Here is a 15,959-nt window from a genome sequence, read left to right as displayed (position 1 = left end):
TTTAGGTTTAAATTTATTTCCTCTGCTCTGACCACAACTTTTATCACAACAGTTTCTCACACACCTTGCTACTTTATAAATTATCAGTGTGATTTTTAGCACCTCATATACACACAGCTGACTTCCAAGATCACTCAAATAGATACAATAATCAGATTTTGCTGCATGAAATGACCAGAATACATCTGATCTGATCATGATCTGAAACATTTCACTTTCTGTGACTTAAAGGAATAGTTCAACACATTGGAAAGTACGCTTATTTGCTTTCTTTTATGGCGTTTTCAAACCTATAGTTTGTTTGCTTTGGCCTGAATCAGTGGATGAGTTTGTAAACCTTGTTCAGTTGCTTCTCACAAAGAGAAAATGCATTAAAAGCCAGGTGAGATCATTCTCTCTGCTCATTGGTCAGGTGTGTCTGGGGCGGCAGCAAGAACGTGAACACAGGAAGAAGGTCCTAAAGAAGACATTGTTGCACTAGCCCAGAGACCTGTACTATGAAGCAGGATTTGGGCTTAGTGGAGTATTTTTTGCTATTTAGTTGGATGATGAAGAAAACATTCTGAATATGTCACATTAAAAAACCTTAAAAGTAATGTCAGACTGTTTCTGCTACCGAAGCAAAGAGTGTAAAAGTAGTTAATGACTGATGGGGTTCATCTGACCCAAATGTTGCATTTATAATCATGGGAGCCAATTAACAGTGTGTGGATTATTTTTCTAATAAAAGACAATCTTTGGTTTTTATTTCCAGTTATTATCCCACAGTTGTCTCATGTTATTCTGAGCTGCAGTGATGGAATCAGAGTGTAAAATCATCCAAACCGTTAGCTGTCACTCTGGGGATAAAATCAACTTAAACAATTAAAATGCAGCTAAAATCATCATTATGTGTTTAGTGTCATAAACGATTTCTCCGTTTGTTAGAAGCTCTGTTTTAAAACCAGAGTGGAAACAGAAAGCCTGGGACAATAAAATGTTTCCACTGACCTATAAAATATATATATTGTCACTTTGTTGTAATTCAGGACTTTTGTCCATGTTAGGATCCTGTAGGAATGATGACTCTTTTTTCCCAGTGAATATGATTGGTCAGTGTTCAGGGCATTGACAGGTTGTAATCCGATCCTCTGAAGTTAACCTGCTCCGGAGCAGGTTAGCTGTTAGCATGGTGATGTACCCTGTTAAGAAGTGAACCACCGTTCTAGGATTGAAAACCCAGAGTTAAACCTGAAGTTAACTCGCTAACCCAAAATCCTGCTTCATAGTACAGGCCTCTGGACTACTATTAACTTTTCTGATCACGTGAATTCTGTTAAAACCAAGTCTGTTATTTACTGGTTTCAGTTCCTAAATCTGATCTTTTGACAGAAATGTAGATAAAAGAGAAGCAGACGGGGTGGACAGAGGTTTATTTAATAAGCTTTGACACAACTGTGATTAGGATTGTGCACAAGAGGCTGCTAATGAGTTAGCCTAAATGTCAATGAATGGCGATGTACCCCGTTAAGACGTGAACCACCGTCGAAAACCTGAAAACTGAAAGTTAAACCTGAAGTTATCTCGCTAACCCCAAATCCTGCTTCATAGTACAGGCCTCTGGACTATTCATGAACTTTTCTGATCACGTGAATTCTGTTAAAACCAAGTCTGTTATTTACTGATTTCAGTTCCTCAATCTGATCTTTTGACAGAAATGTAGATAAAAGAGAAGCAGATGGGGTGGACAGAGGTTTTTTATGAACTTTGACACAACTGTGATTAGGATTGTGCACAAGAGGCTGCCAATGAGTTAGCCTAAATGTCACTGATTTCCTTTTACGTGTTGTTGTCATTTCAGGAAAGGTAAACTAGATTTTCTTTTTTAAATCTTGCTTGCCAAAATTGTTTTCAAAGTTTCCTTTTACATTTTATGTAAAAAGAAAAACACATGCTGTATTTCAGTGCTTCTGTCACTGCAATTTTATCTTCCGATCTCCTGATTTATCTTTTCATCACAACGTAGTGGAATTGCTACGATGCTAAGCTATGCATGGATAGGTGATAGGTGTTTTTGTCCCTATAGCTTAAAGATCAACACAAATGTCGTATACGTTGGTTTTATATGTTGTTAAAGTTTTATGTACATTTCTAAACATTTAAGTTCTTTTTTAAGTCTTTAGGTAGTTTATGGTTGAGGGAAATATGACATGATGCTTCAGGATGTTTTTCAGTTTTTAAGGACTTAACAGTAAAATTTGTCATTTCAGGAAAGGTAAACTAAATTTTCTTTTTAAATCTTGCTTGCCAAAATTTCTCTCAAAGAATTCTTTTACATTTTATGTAAAAAGAAAAACACATGCTGTATTTCAGGGCTTCTGTCACTGCAGGTTTATCCTAATTTATCTTCTCATCACAATGCGTATGTGTATTTTTTAAGTGTTATATGCTGTATTTTTCTTTGGTGATTTGTTGTTGTTGTTGTTGTTACTTGTTTTTTTTGTACTTAAATTCATGAATTACACTGATTGGCCTGATTGGCTGGCACCAGCAACGCCTGTGTCAGGAGGTGATGGGATCCTCCTCCTATATACTGGGCTGACATGGCGTCAGTTGTCATTCAAAAACCTCTTCTTGCTTCTCACAGAAGCCTGTCGACGACTGTGCTATCAGGTGCTAACCTAAACTGTCGACGGACTCAAGTGCACAACTTGGTCACAGGGCGCTTTGTTCCCAGCTGAGGAGAACGTATCGCTGGAGTGAACGTTTCATTTCACCAGAACTCTGGAGAAAAAAGGGCAAGCATTGACAACGTTGGTTTCTTTCAAAGCGTCTGACAGAATTACTTTGACGGTTCTCCTGTCGGCTTTGGTGAGGTTAGTCTTGAGCTTGAGCAGAGCCGAAACGTGTTTTTCACTGTGGATGAAAGAAGGGAAACATTAGAAATTAACTATTTTAATCCAGGACAACATTAATCTAATTATTAGAAGATTACTATAACAATAAAGTAGATTATGGTGTGGAAGTACACAACATATTCCTACTCCTGCAAATACTTGCTGATAGTTAGATGAGAAGATTGATACTATTCTCATGTCTTCATGCTAAATATGAAACTATAGCCAGTAGACAGTTATCTTGGTTTAGCAAACAGACTGTAAACATGGGGAAACAGCCAACCTGGCTAAAGACAAGACAGTTTACTGTCACTATTTGGAAAAAACTGGAAGTAAACCTCATCATCTGTAAACTGTTGACTCTCACTGGGAACATAACTGACTACATCTACAGACTGTTGTAACAAGCTTTAATTTAACAGCAGCACTTATCATCTGTCATCAACATCATCCCGCTGCCAGGAAACATCTGAACTCGTGAGAAGTTTTAGATCAATTCACTTCCTGCTTCCTGTCAGCTCTTACTGAAAATGTGTTTGTTAATGTTCACCCTAATGTCAGGTAAACCATGTTTAATGATTCTGTCTTTATTAGGTCAATTACAGCTAAATAAGGACAGCTGCACATTTGCTTTTGCTAATAATAATAATAAAATGAATCCAACAAGTAGACTGTAATGATTACCTGAGGTCAGGATAATCAGTTCCCAGTGATACTACTTGTAACTGTATGGCAGGGAGGTCTTGGAGTTTCAGCACTTCTGCAATCTTGCTCAGGATTTCCTTCAACCAGTCCTCCTTTGATCCCTGTGAAGTAATTTAGTTTAGTCTTCAAGTTTACTTCAACAGTAATATACAAGTCATGTGTTTTAGGGAGGATTTAATAGTTTTTACAGTGGATTTTCCAAGGAACACATTAATCACACTCTGCGGTCAGTTCAGTGACATATTTTTTCCTTGGAGTTTCTGATGTTGAACGTAAGATGTTGCAACCAAAAATGAATGTTTTGTAAAATCTAATACTTTTAGATTTTGTGCTTGAGTCTCACCATTTTCACGAATAAACTGTGCAAACTCTCCACGTTGTCTTTCACAGTCATGTAGGCTTTCTCCTGACGCTCCTTGTTCTTCAGTTTGACTTCCCCTCTCAGGAGCCTCTTCACATATTCTGCTGTCACTTCCTGGTGAAGCTGGCCCATCAGATCCTGCAATCAAATCAGTAATCAGGATAAAAAACAACATTATTTTAGCTTCAAATTAAACTATTTTGTGCTTGTTGTTTGAAGAACCGCTTGATTTGCCAGATAATTTGTGAATCTATAGAACTACACCAGTAATTTCCTGTGTTTTACTCCCTTTACTACATAAATTATGAATATTTCACATATTACTAATTGTTTTGCAAACCATACTGTAATATGCATTTTTCCTAACATCCAGGCAGCCATTGGGTTTCACTAACTTCTGTACAGTTTGAAAATCTTTGGCAGACTCTTGAATCTTGCTTGAGATGTTTAATCCATCAAAGTTAACTTACATTTTTGTGTTCTGGTAATTGATTTTCATACTGTATGTAAATGCAAAATCTCTCTGAATGTAAATTAATGGAAACCAATGGCCACCCGAAAGGTAAAATATATTCAAAACATTTAAACTGCAGTCCGCTTTGGAAAATGGTCTGTAGTAATGTAAAGTTAACATGATTTACCATGTAGTTAGAGGTGCAGTGTGTAGGATTTAGTGGCATCTAGTGGTGACGTTGCAGATTGCAACCAACTGAATACCCCTCCCCCTCCCCTTCCAAGCGTAGAACCTACGGTGGCCACAAAACTCGCGAAAAATGCAAAAGGCCCTCTCTAGAGCCAGTGTTTGGTTTGTCCGTTCTGGGCTACTGTAGAAATGAAACATGGGGTTGCAACATGATGGCGTCATGATGGAGGACCCACTCCCGTTTGTAGATATAAAGGGCTCATTCTAAGGTAACGCAAACACAATGATTCTTATTTTCAAGTAATCATACAGTGATTAAAACATACTTATGGATATTATATTCCATTTCTGCCAAGTCTGTTCTGCTAGATGCCACTAAATTCTACACACTGCGCCTTTAAGGAGCTAAAACTTGAAAAAAAAAAAAAAAAACTGTGGCTTGTTCTTTAATTTGAATTGAAGAGTGTGTGTCATGGTTTCTTCCGTTTACCTGGTGACATGATTCAGCTGCACCTTGAAGATCCTGAATCTCTTGTTCAATGCTGACCAGCAGATTCTCAAACGTTGAGTTATTCAACCAGTCACTGGTTCCCAGCTTGCGGTACTGTGGCTGTGTGAGATACAAATGTAATCCATGAGACAGTGAAATATTTTATCTCTAACTTTTACCACAAACAGATCGTCCACAGTGGCTCAGAATTTGTAGTAAAAATTCATCCATGAGCACATTTTATGAATTGTTGTGTCCAAATAGTAACTAAAATTTAGCAAATCCCTGTGGATGTGGTTGTTCCCAGAGCTCAAATAAAAATTAAGGGAGACCATCTGCTGAATTAAAAAAAAACAACTTAACAAGACTCACCTTTATTTCTTTTTTTCTTCTTTTGTTAATTGATGTTTTGCTTTTTTGTTTATGTTATTTCTGTTTTGTAAATTCAATTTTCTTGCCCTTTGTTACAATGAATATCTCACTGATAGAAAAACAAAGAAAACAAATGAAAATAATTGTTTGGTGCAAGAATACATTAAAAAAAAGTTAAATGTCTAAATTGTTGTCTAAGTGTAGGTATTTATAATTGATGCCGTTCTTAGAGAAATAATATAATATCAGGGCAACAGGAGAATAAGTTTAGTTTGAGGAAGAAAGCAGTGAGTAAAAATATGTTTAGTCTGTCAGTTTTGGCTGATTTCCTGATTCTGTGGCTTGTTAAACACTTAAAGTGTGTCAGTGTGGTTCATTGATGTGTTTTGATAGTTTCTGGACAACAATGAGGATAAATTACACAGAGGACTAAGATATATCAGACTCTGGATACACAAATCTTTTCATGGGATTAGTGGACTATAAGAAAAATATAGAACATGACCAGCCTTTAAATCGCTTGTAAATAAACTTACCTTGAGGACCTTGTGCACAGGGCTTAGTAAATACATGTGAGCAGATTGTTTCATGTCCATCAGAACAGACAAACAGCTTTCCCGAACATCCTCTGGGAACAGATCACTCTTCTTAATGAGGAAGTCCCTGCAGACAGACCACAGGAAAACCCTCAAATTAGCTGATGTTCAAGGACGGGTTCGCAATTTTTCAAGGCTGTCTGAAAACAGTCAGAAGCTCAAATGAACATTGAAACATGTTTTTCTTGCTGTAATCATTCCTCCTGTTCATACTGACCATTAGAAGATCCCTTCATAATGCACTTACAATGTAAGTGATGGGGGACAAAATCCAGAGTCCTCCTTCTGTGCAAAAATGTATTTAAAAGTTTATCTGAAGCTAATATGAAGCTTCAGCATCCAAATGAGTCAAATCAAGTAGATATCTTTCAATGTTACAGTCTTTTTAGTGCTAAAGTCCCTCTTTTTGTTACTATACTTCCACCGCAGCTCAACAGGGAAACACAAAGAGGGAATTTGATGCCAAAAAGACTGTAAATGTGTCAGATATCCACTTGATATGAGTAACTCAGACTGCTGAAACCTCATATAAGCTTCACAACAACTTTTAAATGACTGTGTGGACACACTGTGGATTTTGGCCTCCATCACTTACACTGAAAGCACATTTGAAGGATCTTTTTTATTTTTTTTGATATGGACAATTCAATTCTACATAGTTCCGATACAGAGCATGAAACTGATGTGCTGCACATCAGAGAGTTTATAGCTATTGCTAATATACAGTTTTCATCATCATAGAACCACAGTACACCACAGATATGGAAGTACAATAAATGGTTAATAGCCAGTATGAACAGGAGGAATGATTACAGCGAGGAAAACCTCTTTCACTGTTCATATGGACACCTGACTGCAGTTTTAAGACAGACTTGAAAAAAAGTGAACCTGTCCTTTAAACTGTGAGTTTGTCTAAATGTCAGAAAAGTACCTGAAATGTTCAATACAGCTGAGTATCGCCTTGATGAACGGCTTGCTGTTCGGTTTGCTTCGCTTCATGATGTCGTCTTGGAAGATCCTGAACCTGCAGGAGTTTGTATTTGAAGTGTTGATATCATTAAGAATAGAACTAATTGCATTTATAAATGACAATATTTAGAAGCAAGTAATCAGTCTTGTTACCTTTGTAGTAAATCTTTCAGTTGGTAAGTTAAATCCTGGGCCTTGCTTTGGTCTCCCACAACTTTTACAGTTGTAGTCACAATATCATTGATGAGCTAAAGACAGATAGAGGACACGAATGAATTACTGCATTTAAAAATGATAACTGATTTAACATTATGTTGTGTTGATAATACTGTACCGGAATGAGGTCGTAGGCCACAGGACTGACGAAGCAGCCGTCCTTTCTTGACGGCTCCTCTCCATCTTCCCACTTTTGCTTTGCTTCCTCCAGGACGCGGTCGATGTAAGTCGTCATCTCACTCTGGATGTACGAAAAACAACATGTTACATTTAACACACATAACACTCTTTCACAGGCACTTAATGTTCTTGGCTACTACTTTTTTCTTTAAAGCACAAATTTCTATGATTCTACCAGGGTGGCACTAGTGAAAATGTCATCAGGTCGATCAAATTAAAATTGATTATTGTCCAAAGGGTAGACAAATGTGGCCTGTTGCTGGAGCTCGAGATTAGATCATCTAAAATCATCCAGAAAGCAACAAGTATTATAGTTTAATTTGGGCTTGTTCTAGCAAGTGAATGTTCTCTGTTGCCATCAGGGCGTTGTTATGTTTTACCTGCTTGTAAAACTAACCGCTATTTTAAATTGTTCATTCCTTCTGCAATTGTCATTGTTGGTAGATGTTTTAACTGATCTTTTTTATTGTGTCTGTTAAGCTTATTTAATTATGGATTCCACATACAGCTCCTTTGTGTTTTTTACTCCTTTTGTGTTGTATATTGCATTATTTATTTCTATGTTATTGTTGCTGCTCCAAACAAATTGCCCCTAGTGAGATTAATAAAGTCTTATATACTATATTGTAAAACATTGAGATTAATCTACTGGGGATCATGAATATCCACAACAAGTGTAACAACAATCTAACCCATAGTTGCTGCAATATCTCACTCTGCACAGAAGTGTTGATCGTACTGATTGACTGAAGTTTGAGTAAAACTACCAAACCCAAACACACTAAAACTATAAACTGTTATACTGACTAAAATATAATGAATCTACCTGTTGTTTGCTCAGGTACTGTTCCTCCAGAGGTTCCTGTAACTTTTCAGGCAGCAGCTTTCCCAACGCTTCGTGATTGATCTCACTGGCCAGCTCTGGCTTTCGAAGGATTCTGACACAGTGAGCAGACATCACATTCACAGTCATTAACAATTCAAGAAACATGAACTCTACAGATTAGGATTTCATGTGAATTTTGCACACATCCAGATAACAGGAAGTAATAATAATAATAAATAAATCATTATGTCAGATAATTATTGGGAATCATCCTCTGGAGATCATGAATATTGATGCTAAATTTACCAGTGGTGGGTGAAGTACTCAGATCTTTTACTTCAGATCTTGCATTCAAAATTTTATTGAAAGAAAGGTACACAAGTATTAGCATCAAAATATACGTAAAGTACCAAAAGTAAAAGCACTCATTATGCAGAATGGCCCAATTCAGGATAAAATTAAATAATATATTGTTTGATTATTAATTATTGATTTATTATGTGTAAGGTAGAGCCAATTTTAATTACTTTATATAATCTATAATAATATATATTCATTTAGTTGTTGATTATATTTCTATTAATAATATATATCTGCAAAGTAACCATTAACTAAAGCTGACAAATAAACATAGTGGAGTAAAAGAGTACAATATTTATGTACTTTAATATATACCTCCAACATATAATGGAGTGCAAATATAAAGCTGGAGAATGCTGGAAAATAGATACTTTATATACTGTATACTTTATTCCACCAATAAATTTACTGTTATCTGTCAAGTAGTTGTTGAGAAATCTTGGTCTGATACGTTGGACAGAGGATGGACTGATGGACCAACACATGGACAGACATCATCATGTTTGGGCACTGCTACCACCAGAACAAAAATACACCAATATAGAACAGAATGGATTCAGAAATATAAGATTATTCACCAAATGTTGATTTTGAACCATGTTATTGTTTTATAATAATAAGATACATTGAATTAATGACTCACTCTGGATAATACTCGTTCACCCAGAGCAGGAGGGAAGTGCAGTCCTTGTCATCTAGACCAAACTCTGCGATCTTTTTGAGTCTGGCGCTGAAGGTTTGGTGGTACCATCTGGCATAGGAATTACAGATGTTCAGCTCCGGTGGGTAGCAGCTCTTCACCACCTCCACCACCCACAGCAGGTCCTGCTTCAGCTGCCTGCCCATGCTGCAGATGTCTACCTGAAGAGACGACTTCTCCACCAGGTCTGCAGGGCGGCTGGAGGAGGTGTTGTCCACGCGCTCCTCCACCAAGCTGCAGAGCGTTGAATCGTGGAGCTTCTTCCAGCCACTGGGCCTCCAGGCCGGCGGTGTCCCATCTCTCTGCTTCCACTGCTTGTCCTGCTCCTCCTCCTGGCAGACGGCCTTCACTGCAGATGTTAGAGCCTCAACGTTGACTTCTGTGCTGAGAGACTGTTTCAGAATCTGCACTACGAGGTCCTTCAGGGCTCTGCGGTCTGCATCAAACCTGTCTACTTCTTCCTCCTGATGTTCAAGTGCCTCTGCTTCTGTTATCTCCCCAAACAGACGCTCCTCTCTCTCTATCAGCAGCTGGCTGGCCTCAGACAAATGGTTTGCCTCAAGGAGTTCCTCAAATGTGAGTACTGAGTTAGAAAAGCAAAGAGCAGACCTTGTTTTGAGCTGTTGGAGATGGTGTTTACAATAAAATGTGGCATAAAACTTCCTGTGATAACTTTCCAAAATACAGATGATATTTATGCTCATTATAAACCCTTCGAATTGCTTTTTAGTGTGACCAACAGTCCAAAATTCAAAGATATGGTATGAATAAAAACTATTCATGGCATTATTTTTGAAAGCATCCTCACTTTACTTTTAGTGCCTACTTTTTGTACACTTTTGCAAATACAGTACCAGTAAAATGTTTCTCAGTATGTATGTATACATATAGTGTTTGTGGCCTTGAACACATGTTTATTGTAGAAACAGAATTCAACCATTAACTTTATCTTTATCTCTGTTCCTAAAATAATTCTGTTTCTTCCTGTTTTCTGCAGGGAAGTGCAGTCCTATTCAAACATTAACGGTTAATGGCTGGCTAATGGCTAGCTAATGGCTGGATGTTTCTGATGTTAGCTCCATTAACTGACCATTTTGGGGTTCCTTATCGCCAGGTGAGAGGTGTCCATCAGTTACAGAGATGGTGTTTGGACCAGCTTGAACTCTGTTGCCTCCACATAACTTTTGGAACTGTTTCCTCAACCACCTTCCTCCTGCAGGTCTGCCGCTTGGTTCCTCTCCTGTGGAGACAAAATACTACCAAATGTTGCTAATAAAAAATGTAAAGACAGATAGACAAGTCCCTCTGGACTCAGCATCACTGTAAGTCCAGACAAAACTGAGAGACATATTGACAATGTTGCAGTGAGAGAGTCTGAAGAAATGTGTTTCCAGCTCTCTCCCGAACAAAAAGAAACTGTGAACTCTGTTGTGTTTGAATGTCCCATTGTCAGATGTAAAGTAAATGTTATGTTGCATATCCCTTAACTTTTTCTCAAGGTAAATGGTGATGGACCACAGATGATAAAGCCCTAACTAAGACAAAGCAGAGTGTACCCAGGTTAATGAAGGTAACGTTCACACCTACTGTATCTTTGACCAGACCTCTGGAATTGTGGCGTTTCTCCAAACAGTAGCTGAAAAGTTATCCTGATTGTAGACTGTGAGGTGTTAATTTTCAAGAGGGTACGGGAGAGCTGAAAAGCTGTAAGATCAGTGGGAATGATGAAACTGATGAGGATGATAGTTATCTCTGGAGTGGTTACTTTGCATCCATAAACACAATCGCAGCAGCCGAATCTGAACCAAAGGTGCGTGTAACTGTGGACACTACAGCTACTAATAATGTGGGTATGAGGTATTATGATTTTGCAGACTTCCATGAGTGGATTCAGCACCTTGACCTGGATGACATTCCTTCAGAGGAGGAAGATGAGGAGGAGGAAACTTCAAACCTGTAAAAAACACTTCTAAAAGGTTCTAAGTGGAAATTAAACAGAGAGCTGAATAGAATAGAGGTATGTTTGTTTGTACTGAATAAAGTTGAAAAAAAACATATCATTTTCTATTTGCAGGCAACATCTCAACATAGCTTTTTGATGATTCTTGCTTTGATGGTGTGTGTAATTGTTGATCTGAATAAAGAAAGTAAGTCTAGTAATCAAGTGGAGTTAGTAATTTTAGTAATCTGTTTAAGATCTAGATCTAGAACTCATATTTTTCATAGACATGATTGTATCTTGATTATTGTGAAATGTTTGTGATTGATAGTTGATGAACGTGAAGATGATTGCTCCGTGAGGATGGACCATGCAGCGTATGTGCTAGTAACCTCTCCATGGTGGTGACCCTCTACTGTACGTAATGTATATGGGTTGAAGACTTCACAATGTGATTGATTATGATGATAATGATTGTTGTGATTGATTTTGTTTTTGATTGAGGTTGGTCATCTCGATTGTTTAATCATTTGTTTTATTGTTCTGATGTAATCAAGTATGTTTGTGTGAACCCCCTTTACATTGCCAGGGTTTCATCTGGTGGGAGGCAGAAAGTGTCTTGGCCTCTGTCTGTAGGTTCATGTGACTGGTGACCTCTGTCATGACCTCCTTTAACACCTTGGTGTTTCAGGGGATCTTCTTTGAGTATTTGCCTCATAACTGCCCTTGGTGGCCGGAAGACGGAACTCATGACAGGAGTGCTGAGGGGGTACACCAGAGGGGTTTTATCGAACTTACTGATTGTATGTATTGATCTTAACTGAATTATGATTTCAAAAGATTCTTGATGACTTTTGTTTTATGTAATAGTTGATTTATATATATACTCTTGGTTTCCTGTGTGAAAGAATGATTCTGTAATGTGCATGTTGTTTCTGCTCTGTAGATGCACTCTGACGGTCTGTAAATCTAATGATTAATTGGTATTGATCTTATGATCAATAAGAGGGCATTGTTAGGGAATTTTCCATCTTTTTGAGTTACACTGGGTCAGGCCTGGGCCTTGAGGTCACACTGTAATTCTTAAGCAGAAAGGGGACATTTTCTCCTCTCCTTGAGAGTCCAGCTGTCTGTGATGTTTTGGGGAAAGCAGAAACCTCTCTGATAGAGGGTAAATCAGCATTGCCATGGTCACCAAGGTCGGGGGAGGCCTTCCTAGACAACACAGATAGGTGAACGCGTAGCTAGAGTGTGACCTGACAGTGACCTGAAGTTCCATGCAACGTGACCTGAACTGACACGGGTAAAATGCAGTTCCCTGTTTAGAAACTAGTGAACCAATTAGACTAATTAGACTTTCTGGGGTAAAACAGAAAGAGACAGCATCCGAGTTGCAGATGACTTCAATGTTCGCTATTCCAGTTCTCCTCGGCCAAGTACTTCAATAAACATTTTCAGCTTTAAGACATCAAAGGCTTGTGTGCGCTTTTCTCCACTGAGGTGCTGACCATCACTCAAAATATCCACAACACTTATGTGTATCAACAGGAGTACTTTTGGGTTTTTTTTAAGGATGTTGTACAGTAAAAGTGACCACCAGTAATGTGTGTATCAGGCAGAGTTAAAACATACAGAAAAGCGACTGTAGTTTATATAATATGATGTCATACAATCTCAAATATTTTAAGGAGGCAGCACCACAATGCGTCTGATTGCTAGTATATACGGCATTAGTCTATTTAATGAATATGTCATTTTTATATCTGTTCCTGTAAAAATAAACAACTAAATAATAATTATAAAGTAACACATAGAAAATAATCTATTAGAACATATATATATGCTACACATATATGTTATGATACACTTATATGAACATACAATGTCTGTGTATTTTATCATTTCATACAGATACAGATTTTATACATTATGCTTACTCAATAGAGTAATTAATGTACTAGACCAGTATATCATACAGTATACAGTATTTTTAGAAAACATGGGATAATGATTATAATGTTGTAACTAAACTAAATCAGAATTAAAGTTATAATGGTCCTATGTAGTAATGACATTTTTCAGTATGTATGGTTCTAATATAGATTATCATATGTTTGTCAGTTAGTTGCAGTAAAATCACATCAGCCATGTTCATCATCACTGACTATGTGTTTTGTGATCAGTATGAACATGTAACCTCCATACAACCTGTTTATAACTTTAATGACCTGATTATTGTTGTGTTGTAAACAGTTTTTCTTACCTTTTGTGCTGCAATTCATCGCTCCTGAAGGCAGCAAGACTAACAGGTGTGTAAAGCTCGTCCGTCTCTGCAACAGGTCGACTGAACACTGAACTGAGACTAACTTGCAAAATACGATCTGATGTCAGGCTGTTGGTTAAGTCACGCTCTGAGAAACTCCCATTTATGCACCCATGCATATTTCCCCTGACAACAAACACTTATGATGTTAGTATGATTGCATGAATGCTTTCGAAATGGCACCTATGTGTGTATGTGCAATTAAAAATATCACCCAGTTTCTCGCGCTGATGAAGCTCACTGTGGGGAGTGAGGTGTTATTATACCATTTGATGTCAGGATGTTGGTCACACCATGTGAAACTGTGCTCTGCTATATCACGTATCCACATTTCCTCTGGAACATAGTCTTATGATGCGAGAATTAATGCATCAACTCTTTCAAAACTGCACCTATGTGTGTATGTTTAATTTAAAATGTCAGCCAGTTTCTGACACTGATCAAGCTCACTGTGGGTGAGGGTGATCAGTTTTTCAAATCAAATCAGAGATTAATTTCAAACCAGAAAATAAATTTGGTCGTTTGTTACTCTCCATAAAACAAGGTCTAACTGCCTCTATACAACTTCCAGTCACATACACAAACTTTTTTAAAGCATCTAACAAAAATGAATACAGTTCACAGCACAAAGTACCCTCATATACCACAAATACATCTGTTAAAAGGTTTTCACTTCCTCAGAAAACAGAGAAGTCCAACACCAGTTTAGGTTTAAATTTTTTTCCTCTGCTCTGGCCACAACTTTTACCACAACAGTTTGTTAAACACCTTGCTGATTTATGAGTTATCAGTGTGATTTTTAGCACCTCACATACACACAGCTGACTTCCAAGCTCACTCAAATAGAATGAAATTACCATTATACATCTGATCTGGTGATGATCTGAAACATTTTGCTTCCTGTGACTTAAAGGAATAGTTCAACACATTGGAAAGTACACTTATTTGCTTTCTATTATTCAAACCTATAGTTTGTTTGCTTTGGTCTGAATCAATGGATGAGTTTGTAAACCTTGTTCAGTTTCTTCTCACAAAGAGAAAACGCATTAAAAGCCAGGTGAGATCATTCTCTCTGCTCATTGGTCAGGTGTGTCTGGGGCGGCAGCAACGACGTGAACACAGGAAGAAGGTCCTAAAGAAGACTTTGTTGCACTAGTCCAGAGACCTGTACTACGAAGCAGGATTTGGGCGTAGTGGAGTATTTTTTGCTATTTAGTTGGATGCTGAAGAAAACATTCTGAATATATCACATTAAAAAAACCTTAAAAGTAATGTCAGACTGTTCCTGCTACTGAGCAAAGAGTTTAAAAGTAGTTAATGACTGATGGGGTTCATCTGACCCAAATATTGCATTTATAATCATTATTTTTTCTAATAAAAGACAATCTTTGGTTTTTATTTCCAGTTATCATCACACAGTTGTCTCATGTTATTCTGAGCTGCAGTGATGGAATCAGAGAGTAAAATTATCCAAACTGTCAGCTGTCACTCTGGGGATAAAATAAACTTTTCACAATTAAAATGCAGCTAAAATCATCATTATGTGTTTAGTGTCGTAAACGAGCTCTCTGTTTGTTGGAAGCTCTGTTTTAAAACCAGAGTGGAAACAGAAAGCCTGGAACAATAAAATGTTTCTACTGACCTATAAAAATATATATTGCTCTTCTCTACTTGTCACTTTGTTGTAATTCAGGACTTTTGTCCATGTTGAGATCCTGTAGCAATAATGACTCCTTTTATTCAGTGATCTGATCTGTCAGTGATCGGGGTGTTGACAGACTGTGATCTGATGCTCCAGAGCAGGTTAACTGTTACCATGGTGATATACCCCATTAAAAGTGAACCACCGTCGTTGAAGTTAACTCGCTAACCCCAAATCTAATTTTTTGACAGAAATGTAGATAAAAGAGAAGCAGACGGGGTGGACAGAGGTTTTTTTATAAGCTTTGACACAACTTTGATTAGGATTGTGCACAAGAAGCTGCTAATGAGTTAGCCTAAATGTGACTGATTTCATTTTAAATGTTGTTGTCATTTCAGGAAAGGTAAACTAGATTTTCTTTTTTAAATCTTGCTTGCCAACATTTTTTTCAAAGTTTCCTTTTACATTTTATGTAAAAAGAAAAACACATGCTGTATTTCAGTGCTTCTGTCACTGCAATTTTATCTTCCGATCTCCTGATTTATCTTCTCATCACAACGCAGTGGAATTGCTACGATGCTAAGCTATGCATGGATAGGTGATTTTGTCCCTATGGCTTAAAAATCAACACAAATGTCAGAAGAATAAACAAAATATACGTTGGTTTTATGTGTTGTTAAAGTTTTATGTACATTTCTAAATATTTAAGTTCTTTTTTAAGTCTTTAGGTAGTTTATGGTTGAGGGAAATATGAAATGATG

At 37.4% G+C, this 15,959-nt stretch overlaps 1 protein-coding gene across 1 annotated transcript in view; it reads right to left on the bottom strand.

Annotated features, from left to right (window-relative positions):
* Window positions 1–36: 36 nt before the first annotated feature.
* Window positions 37–15,959, bottom strand: part of LOC137199208 (tumor necrosis factor alpha-induced protein 2-like) — a 41,705-nt gene continuing 25,782 nt past the window's right edge. The window contains exons 8-12 of the mRNA XM_067613339.1: window positions 5,984–6,110; window positions 5,076–5,195; window positions 3,925–4,080; window positions 3,561–3,682; window positions 37–2,895 (exon numbers count right to left, since the gene is read on the bottom strand). Of these exons, the coding sequence (XP_067469440.1) occupies window positions 2,748–2,895; window positions 3,561–3,682; window positions 3,925–4,080; window positions 5,076–5,195; window positions 5,984–6,110 (673 nt within the window). The 3' untranslated portion in view covers window positions 37–2,747. The remainder of the gene's footprint in view (window positions 2,896–3,560; window positions 3,683–3,924; window positions 4,081–5,075; window positions 5,196–5,983; window positions 6,111–15,959) is intronic.

The sequence above is a fragment of the Thunnus thynnus genome, chromosome 16, assembly GCF_963924715.1.
Source record: "Thunnus thynnus chromosome 16, fThuThy2.1, whole genome shotgun sequence".
Lineage (NCBI taxonomy): Eukaryota > Metazoa > Chordata > Actinopteri > Scombriformes > Scombridae > Thunnus > Thunnus thynnus.
The sequence above is the reverse complement of the archived record's forward strand: the minus strand, read 5'-3'. Positions and strand labels throughout refer to the sequence as shown.